This window comes from Larus michahellis, chromosome 1 (genome assembly GCF_964199755.1).
Source record: "Larus michahellis chromosome 1, bLarMic1.1, whole genome shotgun sequence".
Classification (NCBI taxonomy): Eukaryota; Metazoa; Chordata; class Aves; order Charadriiformes; family Laridae; genus Larus; species Larus michahellis.
Genome location: NC_133896.1, coordinates 137748043 through 137766207, shown reverse-complemented (window position 1 = coordinate 137766207; position 18165 = coordinate 137748043). Strand labels below are relative to the sequence as shown.

Here is an 18165-nt window from a genome sequence, read left to right as displayed (position 1 = left end):
GGTGATGCTTCAGCCAATTTGCAGAATGGTGCAGAATCAGGCCAAATAATCACTGGCAGCAGAAGTGACCCACTGAAGTTTCCTCCAATTGAAACGGTCCCCTGAATCGTTTAAATATTCCTTCCTACATTACAGATTGACTTAACTATGTTTCCAGGAAAACCACAGCAATTGCTGCTACTACAGCACTAATTCTACCTAATAATAACAAACTCAAATCCTTACGTTCCCCTCACAAGCACGCATGATGCTATGGATGTAGGTCTTCAAAGTCAAGGAAAGAAATACTTCAAGTAGGCTTATCTTCTTAGTTATTTTTATATCAAGATCCACAAAGTGATTGCAATGGATTTTCAACATAAGAATCTGCCAGTACAGAAGAAAGATTCTGCTTTAAAATCTAGACACCTAAAATCAGGTAGAGATTATATACAAATCTCTTTCGCTCTTCCCTTTGGCAAGCAAGCAACGTTACCAAAAAATTATCTGTATTTCTGCCAAAAAGAAAGAAATGGCAATAAGATTGGGCAAAGTCTACCGGATCCCTACAAAAGGGCTGCAAATTGTGGAGCATGTGGGAAGTTTTGTAAAATCTTCGTAATGCTTCAGTTTCCACAATTCTCTGATGTGTATAAGCAACAGAAACAAAATGAAGCCGTGCTCCTGAGCTGACAGCATCTGAATATCATTTCCAGCCTACAACAGAACAACCCTTGAAAACCAAATAGAGGAATTACCTAAAGAAAAATATTTTTATTAAGTCAGTGAAAATCTTTATGAATAACATTAGTATTAACAATTGAATCCTTCGCTTTTGTCTCCCTGATTCAGGTGATGGCTTTGGTTTTAACAAGTAGACTCCATCCAACAACCTTCTGCCACGCTGGTGAGCAGCAATTTTTTTTGTGGGGAGACTTCTTGTCTTCCCAATAATTCACTGTTTAGGAACATAACTACCCAGTAAAACATAGCATCTTCTTCAAGGGCTACTTGAAGTTTCTCTGATGAACCACAGAAAACACTGGAAGTCCTAAGGCCTACAGTTACAACCTCACGATCAAGGACACAAGGGGGTCACCTGTTAAATTACTTTCAACACCAGAGTACTGCTAGAAAATCAAATCAGGAATTATGTGTCAGGCCATGACTTTTAGCAAAACTGTTAAGCAGAGAAGTCATCATGTGGTGCTCTGAATTTTTCTGTATCCGAAACACGAAAGGAGTATGAACACAGAATTCGAGAAAGTTCCCAATTAGAACCAAACAAAAGACTAAACACTAAGCAAAATGCTTAGGCTCTCTGGCTTCCCGAGTGGATGCTAGATCTACCTGTTGAATGTAAATAACGTTTCTGTTTCTTTGAGTGTTCAATTTAGATAGCACTGAACAAGTTATTTGTTCCATAAACTGGGCAGGATTGTAATTTTAAGGAATTCCAAATAACATTAAAATTCTTTTCTTAAATATGATGTGTCTTGATCTCTTTACTTGGACCTTTTTATTTTCCCAAGAAGGGACCGGGGGAAAACTTCAAATCTAGTTTCAGTGGTTTATTATGGTAGTTAGAATGGCAGTATTCCTACCTTCAGTAAAGTAATTTCTATGCACTCCTTCTCTTCCAGAGCTCATGAAAGCAATAAGCTTCGTGAAAGCAGGGAATTCAAGCATTCACAGCAATCCTGCTCTGTGCTGCGGTTGGTGGGAGGGAAGTGGCTACTCATAGCAGAGCTATTCCTCAATGCAGAGGCACTCAGAGATGCAAGGGTAAATTAATTAAGCCAGAAAGGTAAAAAACTCTTCAAGCAACACGGCAAAGTCACTGCCTCTGTCTTAGTCTCACACCTTGTTGTGATTTGCACAGTAACAGAAGAAGCTGTAAGTTCTGCTAGCTGGACCTTCCCCAGCTTTGCAAAATATAGGGCCCTGTCTGAGACAGAGGCTAGAACCAACCTTATTTACTACTTCTAAATGCAAAGAGAATGGTCACCAATTGACTATACTGAGTTACAAATAATATTTCTGAGTATAAAACACCCACAACTCAAAAAAATCAAACAGATCACAGTGATCATCATCTCTTTGCTAAACAAAAGATCTTCTTAATATGGGATGGGAAAATTACCCTTTGGCAAAGGTTCCTTCTTTCATCCTTGCCAAAATCTCCTTGAACTACTCTGTGATGGAAGAAAGGAGCAGTGCAGAGACCTCCCTCCACAAGTAAGTGGATTTTGACTGATAGAATCCATGACCACTCTTAGCCACTCCCCAAAGTGAACAGAAAAACTACCTTTAAAATAAATAATTAAAATAGGTTTTCTGCATCACTAATTGTGGGAGAAGAGGACCTGGATGTTGGCCAGTGGGTGGAAGTAAAATATGGAAGTAATTATGGGAATTACTCAACAGGTCTCACATGGACTTTCAGATCTTTGAAGCCTGCATGAAAGAGAGATCAGAACCTCAAGGGGCTCCAATAAGAATTATGCTTTTATTTCTGGGTCATCACTTGTTTTTCATTATGGCATCTTCACCGTTTATGACCATTCTTCTATGATGAGACATTACACCTTGTAACAGGAACCTCACCTCGGGCTTACAACAGATTTCCCTAGCATCACTTATCTCTGCTTGATGATAATCCAAGAGTCATTTCATTCTCCATGCTGCCACAGAGCTTTGCCTCAGTATACAGCCCTGAAATAACAGCTTTTTTTTTCCTTTTTTTGTTTTTTGGTTTTTTTTTTTTTTTTAAATGAGGTCAGAATGGACTGAAGTGATGCCTATCCAAACTAAACTGCATCTGAGTGGCTGGATACAGAGGCCAGTCTTACAAAGCTCCTTCAAAGTGAAAAGAATACTTCCTGACCAACTGGAAAAATTACATCATTTATTATTTTTTGATTGATACAAACTGAGGAGCCCTCTGGACTTAAATAAATAAATAAATAGATAAATAAGCTTTTCCAAGAACTAGTCTGCTCTTGCTCTTATCAATTCAGGGCTGAGGGCAAGCAAGAGGCACAGGTAATGGAAGAGGAGGACCACATGCAGTAGAAACTGCGAACAAATTAAGACAAAATGAAGATCTGCAGTAACATTAAGAAAAAATAATGCAGCGCTTAAGTACAAAACGGTCCTGCAGAAAATATTCTAACATGCTTTTACTCTTAAAAACATGCTAAGGACACTCTCTCTTACCTTCCTCCCAAGGTACATGAGATATACACCTCTGATTTGTACAGATAAAGAACTTGCAAGCAAGGATTTAGAACATTATGCCCACTCTTGCCTGACAAATTCTCTCCTCTCATTTATTCTTTCATTGGGTTGTTCCCTGATATCTCTCTCTCTCTCTCTATATATATATATATCAATCATCATATATATACCAGCATATATATGTCATCAATTTTCTCAGAGCAATCCTGCCAAGTGCAGCTGCACTGGGTTCCCTAGCCCTGCCTATACAAGGAAGGGATAGCTCATGGCTGAGGTGATCCCTCCTCTTAAAAATGGAAAAGTGTCCCTCTTCCAACCACCCTCCTTTTTCTTATTTTTTTCCAGCTTTTTATGGCCTTTTTCACCACTACTGCAAACAGCTTGGTAGGAGAACAGAGCTGGGTGTGACAGTAGCCCATGGACACAGCTGGGAACCAAGCAGGAACCTGAGTGACCTAGACTGTCAGATTATGAATTTTAAACCTGAAATTTTCTGCAAGAAGAGCTACAGTTAGCAGGGAGGTCAGCTTGCTAAATGGGCATTAAAAACTGGAGAGCATTTCAGCTGGCAGAGTCATCTGCTGCTGCTGACCAATACGCCCACGCACTCCCAAACAGCTGCGGCAGAGCTATGAACTTAAGCACTAAGGTAAGGCCAGCAGCTCAGCAAACTGCTGTCCTCAAAAGCACTGAGCACATCTTTTGCTTTTCTTTTAAGTCTAGCTATTAAATGCTTCAAATATAGCTAGGACAGGATAAAGGCTACAGTAGTCAGGCCTCTCAATTTCATTATTTTTTTAAATTTTTAACAGTAACTTTTCAAGAATCTGTCAGCATTTGGAGAGCTGACAAACCACGTACGTAACACCAACAAGGTGTTCAATGTTGCCTACAATCACACCAGTCCTCATAGTATGAAAATTTTTCAGATCTTTACCATTTCTCAGGAAGGAGATAAGTCCTTTGGGGGTGTCACTGTCCATTTCTGGCTCTATAAGCAAAGACACTATTCTTTTACTTGGCTTTATTGTTGCTGAATCATCTGCACCACAAGGTAGAGCTCAAATCTGAGTGTTGGGTGCACTTTTATAGTAAGCTCCTTGAAGTCTGTCTGCACAAGGGCAGAATCGCTAGCAGCAAGATGTTAAAATTCCCAGGAGCCAACCGTTCCTAATTTTTGGCTGGGACAAGATAAGGGACTACCAACACACGGCTATTTAAAAACACTCAGAGCTCTAAGATTCTCTGTTGCTTCGTGCTCCTTACAAACGGAAGATAATTTAGTATTCATGAAGATTAAATTCTCACAACACTGTCTGGAGGCATTTCACACTTTACGCACACTTTTTCCTTTATGGGTATATAAGAGAGATTAGTTTTCTCAAGACATTTGAAACACACCACACTCCCGCTATGCCAGTTACAGGTCTTTTGAGAGCAACATTCTGAAATGTACCAAAACAGATTAGCTCAAATAGGGATTAAAAAGAGACCACAACATCAAACTTAATTCACCGATGGCCCCAGAGCTGTGCTGGCATCAAACCAAGATTCTAAATCAGAAAGATATTTACGGATGATAAAGGGCTGTGTAAACTAAAGCTGTTAAAAAAACAATAAACAGTTGCGATAAAATTAACTCCATTCAAAGCAGGAAATGAATTGTTTCTAAATAACTTAAAATGGCAGGAAAAAAGGAGAATACATTGTGAGCTTTACAGAGCTTTCTATTTCGAGCTGTTATTTAGCAATTTAATTTTTGTTCTTTATTCTGGATTGTTCTCTCTGCAGACAATTTATGGCACTGGGCAAAAGACAGACCACTTTGGCAATGTATAAGCCAATGATGCTCTGGCCCTCTAAGCGCTTCTCAGGCTGGCTCTGTTAAGCAATGTAAAGGTCAGCTGTTCAGAGGCACACACCTGAGAGGATGCAAAGGATCTCCTGATTTGGTCTGGCAGCCAGAGAGAAACACTGTCAACTGTGTTTAATAGAACAAAGAACTGTGTAAATGGAGCTTATTGAGATTTTTGCCTTTTGCAGAAGGGAAGGAAGGCGAGGGGAAATATGTCCTTTCCTTCTATTTAGAGAATGACAGTGTGGAACGCCCGAGTGACTGATCTGAATGACAAAGAAGGTGAAGTTATACACAGCAATTGCAGTAGATGAGACAGGAACTGCCCTTCTTCCTTTTCCTCACATACTGGCAAAGAGAGAAAAAATACCCACTGACTAAGAGGTATTTATCTTGAGCTGTATTTTATGGAAGCCATCCCCAATAACATTTCATAGAATCAGAAAAAAATCAAAACCAGAACAGGAGGTTTGATTTTAAACATTACTGTAGAACAAAGCCATGTTGATCCTTCATAGTTTAAAGGTTAATAAATTCACACTTTCAAAAAACAAATTTATGCTTCTTTACCACTAGTGCTTACATATGTACAAACGGCTGAGGCAGACTATCTCAATATCAGTCATTATTTGTTATTCTCAGTTAAATTCCTTGAAGAAATGTAACTGTGTAATCTAAACACTTTGCCATTTCCTTTCAGCATGTTTGTTTTCCTTAGCACAACAGTTCTTGCCACGTAAGAAACAGCCCCAAGATTTTTATGTTTGCACAAGAAATCATGCAGGGAAAAGGGGAGCGGTGTCCAGCACCACGAAGCAGCATGCATTAAGGGCAGCGCAAGCATCTTCTGCAGCATGAACACAGAGCCATCAATACGGAAGTTGGTGGCTTCACCTCATCCCCAGCCATTTCCCTGAGTACTGTAAGAGCGAATAGAAACAATCATTCATTCAGGAGCTCTACAACTGTACCATCGTCGCCTTCATTTTGGAACTATTTTTTCACCATCCTTGTTCTCACCAAGTAAAGGAACATGTTATTACACGTGAAAGGACAGACAAGCAACCATAACCAAAAGGATTCTTTAACTGCCACTAACCAAAAACTGGTCTTTTGTGAGACTCATGGAAAACCACCTGGTAGTGGGAATCCGAATCAACAGAAGGATTTAATGTGTTTCACCCCAGTCAACATAATTCTTCCACCCACCACCCCCAATCCCTCGCCATCTGTACATTCCTTCTCCAGAAAAAAAAAATGCTTATTTTTAATCATAAAAATTTCCTTCACCCAGTTCTAGCATTGTTTTTTCTCAGATGTTATTTTTCATTGTAGCAGATGCATATTTAATATATGTTCTTCTTTGTAAGCAAGTTACACGAAGTTGAGGTGAAATAAAGAATTGCAACTGTCTTCTCTTCAGAACTGATAAAATCCACATTTAGGTTTCTCATTTAACATCGTTCATATTCAGACACTCTTAAATGGGGTTAACAACGTCACAAATACATCAACCATATTGATTTCTTTGAAAACTCTGACCAGGCATAGCTCCTCAAGGATTAGAGGAAGGAAGGAAAAAAAAAAAGAAAAAGTGATGGAGCAATAGAAAACACAATTAAGGTTACTCACGAATATTTCTGTTTCAACGATCCTGTCTCATCTTCTTCCATTATATCTAATATCTATTACTGACAGCATTGTGGATCCACATATAAAGAAAGAGAGGCAAATATTTGTCAAATCAACCGTTGTATCTGCCCTGTTCCTCAGTTATAGCATCTTCGAAGAAAAAGAAAGTGAAGGAAGAAAGAGAAATTAAACCAGTAAAAATAAAAAAATCCAAGAAGCATTTTTCGTGGAGGTGCAGGAAAGTTGCAGGATGAGAGAAAAGAGGGCTGTGATCAACAAAACAAGTAAGTAATTTTTTGTTGCGTGTGTCCCTCTTCACCCAGCATACGCAGTAGCAAAAATCTTCTGACAGCAGGTTAATGAGCAGAATGACAAAGGAGCTGGAATTATTGCTGAGTGGAGCCTGGCATACCTAATGACCAAAAAAGCCATGTCAGCACATGAAGGCAAGGCCAAGTGCTTATGCAGGAGATAATCTTGCATATCTCGGTGAAAGGTATCTCTAGAAGCAGCTACACACTAATTCAACAGCATTTAGCTGTTATAGGTCTTGGTTACGTAAGAAAATTTCTCTTAAACAAAGCAGTTGCGAAACGGCTTCCAAAACAAAAGTATTCTAGCACTAAGCATATGTTTGTAAAGTAAAAGCTCTAAGCTTGCTTCATAAGTTGAGCAACGCTTCATGCAATGTGATACAGGTGAATCCAAGCACCCCGTGGGCATAACTAATCTAAAGCTATGAATGGACTCGAGCTTAACTCATGGAGAAATCAGAAAGCTGAAATTAGAGCAGCTGTGTGTTTAAAACAACTTTAAAACAGACATCCCTAAACAAAAACTATTTTGTGGAATGCCTCCAAATGATTTTCACTGGAGACATAAGCACATGGGTATTTGTCTGAAAATAAAGACCAGAGATCAGATATGAAATGGAGGGAGCTGGCCACACCTTCAGTAGGCCTGCTCTGGAAGAACATGAGGATGCAGGAAGCGAGCTGCCAATAGATGTAGCAGGAAGAATAATGAAACCTCCTTTTTGCACGTTAGTTTAGGAGATAACAACTGTGATAGTATCAACAATGCCAAGCCTCATTTTGTTTAAAACTTTCCCAGATGACCTGATTTTGCGTACTACCCATTTCAGTCCAGATTCCAATCCAGTAAGCAACAAGCAGGCCACGAATGTAGCTGGACATCTGGCCTTCTGAGATGCAGTTTTACAGAGAAAGCAAAATACCTCTTCAGCATGAAAAAAATGTGCAAGTCCCAACCAAATGCCAAGGGAGGTAGTATTAAACAGGACATCTTTTGTCAGCTTTAAAAACAACATTTAGATGGGTATTTGCTCAGAGCAATGTGAGACAATTTACTGTGGGTCAAGCTGTCTTCTTGCAGCTGGTTATCAAGCGTACTTGTAGATACCCATCCAATCCTGCACTCTGTGAAATCAGTCCGATGAAACTGATTTTCTGCGGCGTGGCATGACTGTGGGCCAGTATTATTAACAAGGAGAACTAAATGCTCTAGCACAACCAGAAAGGTGACTGAATTCTTCCTGACTTCACTTAGGCTCACCTTAAACGGCACGAGAAAAGAGGAAGGACCGTTTGACACTTAACGGAACATGGGCTGGGCACAGAGAGCAGGTTTCTGGAAAACTCTGAAAGGTAATGTTAGGGCAAAACTGCCCAAAAAGATTAATGTTGTGAAATTAAAGGTGCCAAAGGCAGACCTGGCATCTGATTTGAAGCTAGAAGTCAGAAATCAAGCATACTGGAGATTTACTTCATAAATCCTTATTATGCTCATCATATCGGTGGATTTGAGGACATGATGGTCTAAGAACTCTGCAAGAAGCATGCAATTTGAGTGATGCATAAGCACCTATGAAGACTATAAGGTGAGAAGCAGCAGAGAAATGTGAAGACCACCAGCCACATGGTCTGCTCCAGTCAAAACAAGAGCTTGAATGGAAGCTTGAGTAGAGCTGCAGAAGAGAGATGAATTCTGGTAGATAGGAAGATAATTCTCTATGAGGAAATACTCAGAGTTGCACACGTCCATAAAGATTTTTGTTTAAAAAAAGCAGGTGTAAGTGCAAGTTATCAGAATAGATGACTACCACTTCAACTACTTCATCCTTTGCTGTGAACATGCGTAAGACAGAAGTCCTCAGAGGTAGGAGAGCAAACACCCCCAACTCAGAAAGGAGGAAGAAGGGCAGCACAGCTTGGATCTTCTGAAGAGAAAACTGTCTGGGATGAAAGCAGATGCCAGTTAGCACAACATCTTGTTCACCGGAGGACAGGACTGAACACTTTGTACTTAGTCACACTTAATGTGACTCAGTAGGATCTCTTTCTGCTAGATTTCTTGATGAGGAAGCAGGTGGAAGGACAGATTTCTGTCTTCCTTGCTTCCTCTGTCTTGCATCTGATGTCACCTTCCTCTATTCTGTATTAACAGGGTAGTAAAAGCATATGAAAAGCAGTATGTTCCCTGCTTCCAAAACGCAGAAGGCAAAAACCTGAACATGAAATGAAAGTAGCTTTATATCTTTTACTTTCCTTGGCAGAAAAAAAATCTATCAACCAAAATGCTGTGAGTAATAGCTGTCAAAGACAGAATGCCAAATGAAGAGCATGCATTAAATTTTAGAGGGAAAAAAAAACAACCAAAACACAAAAAAAATCCCAAACCCCACAATGTTCTTTAAGAAAAGCAAAGCGTATTTTATGAATTCAGCAATCACAGTAGGTACTTTATTTTTAGAGTGGAAGGACTTTTAATTCAAAGATTTGTGGTTATTATCAATAGTCTTCATGTTTCACGTGGTAAAAATTATGGGCGTAAATGGTCTTAATTTCAAACCATAGCTGAGACCAAAACATTCAATATAATTCACAATTTATTGTGGGCTTGCACACATACATTATATGGACATATAACATACACATGCACAGAAGGAACAAGTGCATTCTCATTGCATTAAGGCTAGGCAGTTCATCAGCAGCAAACTGATTTTAGCTTACAGACAGATATATGCATGTAGAGTAGCCATAAGTGAGTAGCAGTGGCACATTTTACAAGTGTAGATAAATCAAACAAGTACTGAGGACTAAAGCTATTGCTTGTTGATTTTGAAACACACTCACTGTTATAGCGTCTGTAGCTGTCAATCTTTGCCGTTGCCACTCTGTACAGAATTGTCCCTTCAAAGGCAGATTTTCCTGACAGCAGGCAAGAGAAGGAAAGAGGAAAAAACAAGAGAAGGGGCAGGGTGGGGGTTGGAGGTGAAGAGATCGAATGATGGTAAAAAGAAGGGAGAGGAAGAAGTTTTAATCTGTATTTTCAATCACTAACATTTTTAAAGCCTCATTAGCAAAACAACGAGAATATTAACACTATCTGATTGTACATGAAGTTAAAATATTCTTACTGCATGTATGTCAGATAAAAGAATCTCATGATTTTGCTAAAGCTGTTCTTTACAATGTCCAACAGAATGCATTTTTTCTTAGGTTTTTGTCTGTTGTCCATTAAGTTGCAAGACTTGCAAGTGAAATTATTTGTCTGTCTTATTCAACCTCCTCATGGAGCACAGGGGAAGCCTGAAAAAAGTTATTACTGCAATGATGTACTCACAGTGGCTCAACACTCCTTATGCAGATGTAGTGCACTCGAACAAGCACAGCTGACATCCAAACAGGGCACTGAAATACTCACATTTCTTTAATATACCAGGATCCTGTGAGCATCAGAAATACTGCATCTTTCCAAGATGACTTACTAGAAATGTTTTGGGCATGGAAACTGGTCTCAAACAATGCTTAGTTGAAGGGATAGGACACTAATACCTGAATAAATCAGTTTTTTCAGCCAATAGCTTAATCAGGTGTTTTGAGTCGGCACACATTAACAAACGCAAAATACCAAAATTAAAAAAGAAAGCAACAAAACAAAACCAAAAAGCCCACAAACAAATCCCACTTCCCATCTTAGATCTTTAAGATAACATTTTTATTATCAAACCCATTAATTTCTTGGGTTTTTTTTCCTCTGATAGCAAGATAACTCATGCTATGCTCTGACATTTATGATATGAAATTCAAGTGAAGGCAAAGGCATAAGCAGCTGAGATGTTTTGTGTTGGTATTTTTTGAAACCTGAGGTACCCAGGCAAGCCCAAGAATATACCAATGCCAGCTTGTTGCCAATCTCACCTAGGTATAGCAACATAAAAATTAATGCCTTCAGTAAAATATTAAAGCAAAATAGCCACTACATGTGAATTGTCTCAACATAGCATCACACCCATTTTGGTAATAAAAATGTGTATTTTTTCCCCCCGCATATCATTCTGTTGGACTTTCAGAAAATAAAAGGCTATACTCATTTATGTGTTGTAAAAAGCCCTTTCATTGTTTTCTTCTTGCAGTTTAAGTAACAACAAAAGTTTCTCCTTGCCTTATTTGTACAGAATGAGGAAGCAAAAAAGCCACAAATCCATCTTTCAACCTTGTTTTTAAAAATACCATTGAGAGAATGTTATTAAATCTGTCAAACAACAATTAAGAAATCACTAAGAGAAAGGTATGTTAAACTTCATGACATTGATGAGAGCCAGAGAGACAAAAATGGACATCTAAAGTTTTAAGAACTCAAAATACAGGAGGTTGCCTGCCTGAACCATCAGCTGATGAGTCTATCATCAGTTTTAACTCCAGCAGTCATGACTTCTCAGTGGCCATCACTAACAAGTTCTAAAAATATTTTATATATACCATGAGGCCAGTTCCTGAACAGACACATACAAGACACAGCAAGGTATAAAAGGCCACTTTTAAATATTGTCATGACATTGCCATGAACATACTAAAATGCTTTTGAAATCACCTCCTTAATATTAAGTTGTGATTCTCTCAGGTATGATTTATTTGACTCCATGACAGCTTTTTGCTTCTCAACAGGGTGTAATAGCAAGATGTGGTATTGAAAATACTCTTAAAATTAATACTAAATATCTGAGAAATACAGAAAATAATCTTATAATTCAGGTATCCATCTAATATGGATCCATTTAATAATTAAATTATAATGCATACTTCCTGTTCATGCTGTAACAGTTGGTCAAAGAATTTAATTCAAGAGAATGCTTTAAAGAACAAGGAACTGTTGTTTACTCTAAGGGTACCTGATGCTGTCCATAATTACATTCTGAAATGTGCCTTTGAGGGCAAAAAATTTTGTAGTCACAGTACAGCTGGGACAAATATTTTATAAACAGACAAACAAATCATCAAACCCACAATCTTTTGATCTAGTAAGTCTCACTTCCAAATCTGCTGAGCACCCACCATCTGAGGGGAAGCACAGGTCAGTATTCAGAAATATTTAGGCACTTCCAAAACTAACCCCAGACATTTTCATAAAAGGGGCTTTTTGTTCTGAAGAAACTTCTGAGGTTATGCTATGGCACAGTGTGAAAAGAAACCACGGTAATTCCTTCTGGCCGTTTACTCTGATCTGCCGTAACATTTACATGGACACAACAAAACCAATAAAATCAGACAAAACCTTTCTCCCCATTGGGCCTGCGCAGGTCATAACAGAAGGACAGAGAAATAAACATTTTTATTCACCTTATTCCTAACAAGCCAAGTTGCATAATTTTTCTTTTCTGTATTTCTTCCACTTTGAGTTCACCAAAAATTGCATTTGCTCTTCCAAAAGGTCAGTAAAATGTGATTAAAAGATCAAGTTTAACTATGTTCAACCAAAGCACTAAATTTAACTATTAACTAAAAAATACTCTTGTATTTGCACAGTGCCCCTTCTCCAAAGATCCCATGCTACCTTCCCAAGTCTCCCAGTAAACCTGACAAGTGTTATCTTATCCATTGTACAAACTGGGTTGAAGCATTCAAGGTTGTTGCTGAAAATTACAGAGCTGTACCCCAACCCTGTCTAGGCCCCTCTAGAAGCTGTGTAGAACCTCAGTGACCATCTAAGGTTCTGGTTCAACGCGCAGGTACAGCCCCTTCACACTGACTTGTCTAGAATTCATTTTCAAGGTTTCTGCCTTAAAAAGTCCTGTGATACAGACATATTCAGCAACGTCTCCAGCAAAACAAAAGGGAGTCACTGCAGAGCTGAACTGCTGTCATGTCTTGTCATTCACAAAGAAAAGAGCTGATCTAGAGGCATAAATGTACACCCTTTTGAGATGTTACCCAGAGCATTTCAACAGTAATGCTAGCCTGATGGCTAAATCTTGTTTGGGTTTTATCTTGCTGTTTTAAGACTAAGCACAGATACTTGGAATGAGATTATCACTCGTAGTCAGTTTGTATAAACTTGCTGAAATTTCTGCCGTGTCATTATGGAGATTTTCAAATCCAGATAGTCAGTGTACCTGAATAGAGCCTCATAAAGCACCATGTAACAATTACATAAACCACCTAGAAAGAACTGAGTTCATGCATATTTCCCATAACTCTGCTAGGAAATGCAGTTCTTAAATCAATAGTTTTACTTTAAGAAAAAGAAATAAAAAAAGCATTATAACCCTCATAAGAATCTCAAAATTCCTTGAGTCCCTGTCGCTCTCTGAGGAGGTTTAAAGTATTATGCTGTTTTATAGGTATTTTGCTATTTAGAAAATAACTCCTAATAGCATATCATTTCAGCTAGCCACAAAGCACCTCCAAAGAGTTAAATTACATAAAAGAAAGAAGAAAATCCATCTCTCAGCTATAGTTATCTTCAATTTAGTTAGAGACAAAACCGATATCTGTGTTACTGATATCTTCTCAATGTAAGTATCACAGCTTTTAGATTCCACTGACAGTCAGAACCAGCACACAAAACTGAACTTGAACTAAGCATGTGCCATTATGGACGTCGATGAAACAAGCCAGTGCTTTGTGGCTGCTTTTACACACTCCAATGTATGTTTTTGTTAAAAGACATTTTTAGGATGCTCATTATAAAGTAAATATTACCCGATTAACCAGGGAAGGAATATTAATTCATTCATTCTGACAGATAAAATTGGGGTATTCCATCCTGAACAGTATCACTCACCTTGTCCATTTATAGAGTACCAAACACTACAGAATCCAGAGCTGAAACTACATCTACACAGTTTGTTCTTCCAAGACTCACTGTGTTTATAATGAAGGAAATTCACGATCACACATACAGGTTATAGAAAGGAGTTTGCAATCTCACTGAAATGGGCAACTTCACTTAATGCCCTTTTTCCCTTTCCATCACACTAAAATTTTTAACTTCCTTAAAATATTTTAATTCCAGTCTGTAGGAATGTTTCCTGGAAATACCTTTAGCAGCACTGACCACAAGAGTAGGTCACCAGTGCCAGTACACACGAATAAGTACTCCATTACAAAAACAATATAAAAAATTTTCAGCGTTGCAAAGGTCATTTTTTTTAGGACCTTATTTCTGTAGGATGGAATAAAGACGGTAAATTTGCCTTAAATGGAAAAATGAGAGGGGGAAATAAAAGGAAGCGGTTTAACTTGCTACCTCTCACTGACAGAATGAACTACAAAGGTTTTGGTATTTTTCAGCTGAAATAAGCTTACAAAGATCTTGGAAGTCCTTTCACTTTTGCTTGTTCAGAGATCTCGGAAGAACACTACATAGCAATAAATATCTGCAGCGCTGAAAATAGGAAGACCTTGGCAGGTGTTGTGGAATTAGCCTGAATACATAAATACAATTGACTTTTTTTCCCTTTTCACTAAGGATTCAGAATTGACCACCGAATTAGTAAATTAACAAGAATATCTGTTTGAAGAACAGAAAAAACATGAAGACCAACAAGTGTCCATTTCATATAACAACATACTTTTGGTTCAGGTTATTCTCCAAGGGAAGTTATAAATAGGACAACCCACTACCATGCTTATACTATTGCAAACTTAGTTACCAAACATGCTTTTCACCTGCAGCAGTACTGGCCCACTGTTAAGTGAGAGAACAAAGTCCATGTCCCAGTTCTGGCCCTTTTCCCTTTGGCTGCTGGGGCAGTGGGTGACGGAGGTGATAGTAACATGCTCAGCACCTGGAGGGAAAAAGTGCCGCATGTCCCACACCAATAATTATGAATCCTTAAATCTACTGGAGTCATTATAGAAGGCATGGCACTTTAATCCCTCGTTTAAATAAGCACAGCCACTTTGTAGATGTTTGGTTACTTTGCTCAATTTCCACATCTAAAGACACAAAAAAAAAATAATTGTAATTCGTTTTGAAATACAAATCCAATAATGATCATTGTCTTCTCTGTTCTTGGTCTGTTGCAGCTCGGCAAGTCTTAAGACAGCTCAGGAAGCAATGCTAATATTAAAACTCAGGTAGCATGGTGTACACACTTATCATCATCATCTGACCCTTTCACAGCACAAATTAAGAACATGGCATTCAAAACCACTTCCAAGCAAGACATACAAACGCGGTACCCTAACAATGTGTTAGCGGGTAAAGACACAGACGTATATACAGAACACCAATAATATTTTTTTCCTTACTTGGCTTTACTTGCTCTTCCTGTGCTATTCCAACATCATCAGAATCAGACAATTCTTTTATGAAGTTGGAAGGAAACATGCCAGTCTTTCCATTGAGTATACCTTCCCACCAGCCCTCTTCTACCTGCACCAAGACAAAAAAAAAAAAAAAGGGGGTTTAACATAAGCAACACTTTACAGAGTTACATTATATAAATGATTTTCAGTAACAATGATAGTAATGATTTTGAGCAGTTTGCGTTCATTTCAGGTATAAGGAGCACATGGCATAGGCTCAAAACAGAACATTGTTGGTGTGGGGTTTTTTTATGAAGTAAATACAAGAAAGATGCATGCACCCATCTGTAAATGTCAGCAGTGCTGACAGCAATCAGAAGCATGGATGAGCATTAAATAAAAGGATAAAAGAACAACTAGAGAGCACACAGTGTCTTCACATTTCAATTTTTACGGATATCAATTCAATCACTACATTTTCAGTGCACACCATACTCCTATTCATTACCATCTTCTTAATGCATGTGATTTATAGATTATAAGAGTTTAAATTCCCTAATTTATCAATGGTGAAAGAGAAATGCCTGCAAAGGGCTATTCAGAGAATCTAAACTTTGTATGTTAATATAAATGATATGAATACTCCTGCCTTCCCCATCAAAATCAGAAATTCTCCATTTTAAAAATTAAGAATGTTGCTACATCATTAATGTGTTAACGTAAGAACTCTACGGAGAACAAAGAACAGTACTAATGCATATTTGACTCTAGATTTACAAAGAGCTACTGAAATACATAATAATGATACAGTCAGAAGGAGGAAAGACCTTCTTCCTAGCCCAATCCCAAGAGAAAATATCACTTAAAAATTACAAAACTGTCTCCTCTATAACCCATTGAGGATTGAATGGCAGTGTCAGGCAGTGAAATGACAGCCCTTAGAAACCAGATGCCTTCAGGTTATAATGGGACAGCAAGAAATGACTTATTATATGCATCAGCTAAACACACCCTTGACAGATAAATATTGTCTGTCAGACACTGTCCATTCACCAAAAAAATGACAAGGGAGGACAGTATCAGTCTGTGACGCATCAGTCTCCAGTAATGTTTGACCCATTTCCTTCCTGTCCCCCAACAAAAATTATGAAAATAGAAAGTTAACTTACAAGTTGAGGGTGTTCACATTACTGTTTAAAAAACAACCTCACATCTTAAACTGTACTTGTTAATTATTATAGGAAAAAAGTCTGTTTTGTATCACTTACTCGGGAAAATCTCAAGTTCTTAGAAAACAAATCTCTTAATAATACAAGCAAATACTTCCTCAAACTATAGAGGTTGAATTTTTTTCAACCTAGCTACATGTACAATTTTACTACAAAGCGAATTGTTGTTACTTCAGGAGTGTTTCCTGTGCTTTCTCTCCATCTTCAGCCTTTTTAGCACATTTCTTGTCCTCCTGGGTTGATTTTTTTCTTTTGATTTGAAAACAGTTTAGACCAGCACAGCTACTTGCATTTAATCTCAGTACCGGCCCATGACAAAACTTTTTTTATTTTTTTTTTGCCAAATGCATCAGTATTACTGAGGTCAAGCACAACTCGGGGAATAATGGCTACTATTTTGCTACTACTTCAGAGAACAGAATACAATACACTTGATCACTTCAGTGGGGTGCAGGTTTTTTGCATGATAGTACCAAAGACTCTAAAAGGTAATATTTGCGTTTCTTCTCTCCAGACAAATTAAAAACCGTGTGGAAAACTGAAACTGCATGATACACAACACTTAGTAGACTCTACATATTATATCTCTAAATACATATATATATATGATATATCTTTTTATAGAAAGTACACAACATAGCTAAGGCTCTTTGAGCTATAAAATATTTCAATTTTTCTAATGCACTGTTCCCAGATGGCTCTATTGATTAGAGCTAAACATTAAACCATAACTGCAGTAGCTGATTGACCAGATCAATCACAGGTGAATTACACACTTCCCAAGATCCCTGCTTTGCAAGATGCTGAGATTACTTGACAGAAATAAAGTGACCAATATCAGTCAGTTCCATCTTTCCCTCAAGTAATTTTCTCCTGCTTACTTCCTCTGGTGCAACACTTCACAGTTTTATTACAAGTTAACATAAACACTCTTTATGGGGTGTGTTTATGTATGGATCTCTGTGTATATATATATAGAAATACACACATACAAAGATCCTTACACAGGTAAATCTAAATTGGATGTGAATATACTCACTGCATTCATTATAGTTATTATAATCAAAACTTATTATCAAAACATATATAGTAAAAACTTATTATAAGTTTTCCAACTGATACAAGAATGAGTTATCTGAAAGTACCGTGTCATATTCAATAATTTTACAAATTCAGAAAAATCTAATGCAAAACACAGATTTTTTTTTTCCCCACAAGAAAATGCAGAATCATGTTAGCAAGACATCAGATGTTCAGGTCAAACTGGGCCTCCCAAAGATTTATTACGTAATTTTCATCAGAAGCATCAAAAGCTTGAAGTATTTTACAACACTATAGCTACATGCTACGTACTTTTATAAGCCTCAAAACACACCAGCTAGAGATTAATCCATACAATAAAGATGACACTAAAATACCCCCATGATTTAGTTATCCCAAATTGGGGCAATCCATTGCTACATGGTTTGGAATGTCACAATAATTCCCAGCCAATAAAACCTTACAAATGAAAATACATTATTCATGGAGGTAATCCATCTGGAGGTATGAGCACTCAATAAAATTTGTTACTATAGTATTATAACAAAGTGCTTTCAAGATTTATACATTTAGGTCCTGATTTATGCCCAGCATTCATGTGCCGAACCAAACAATCTAAAGAGAGAAGGATTTC

At 37.8% G+C, this 18165-nt stretch overlaps 1 protein-coding gene across 1 annotated transcript in view; it reads right to left on the bottom strand.

Annotated features, from left to right (window-relative positions):
- The window catches only part of LOC141737616 (SH3 domain-containing kinase-binding protein 1-like), a 105578-nt gene that overhangs the window by 46576 nt on the left and 40837 nt on the right, over window positions 1-18165 (bottom strand). The window contains exons 3-4 of the mRNA XM_074572561.1: window positions 15265-15388; window positions 9862-9936 (exon numbers count right to left, since the gene is read on the bottom strand). Coding sequence (XP_074428662.1) covers window positions 9862-9936; window positions 15265-15388 — 199 coding nt within the window. The remainder of the gene's footprint in view (window positions 1-9861; window positions 9937-15264; window positions 15389-18165) is intronic.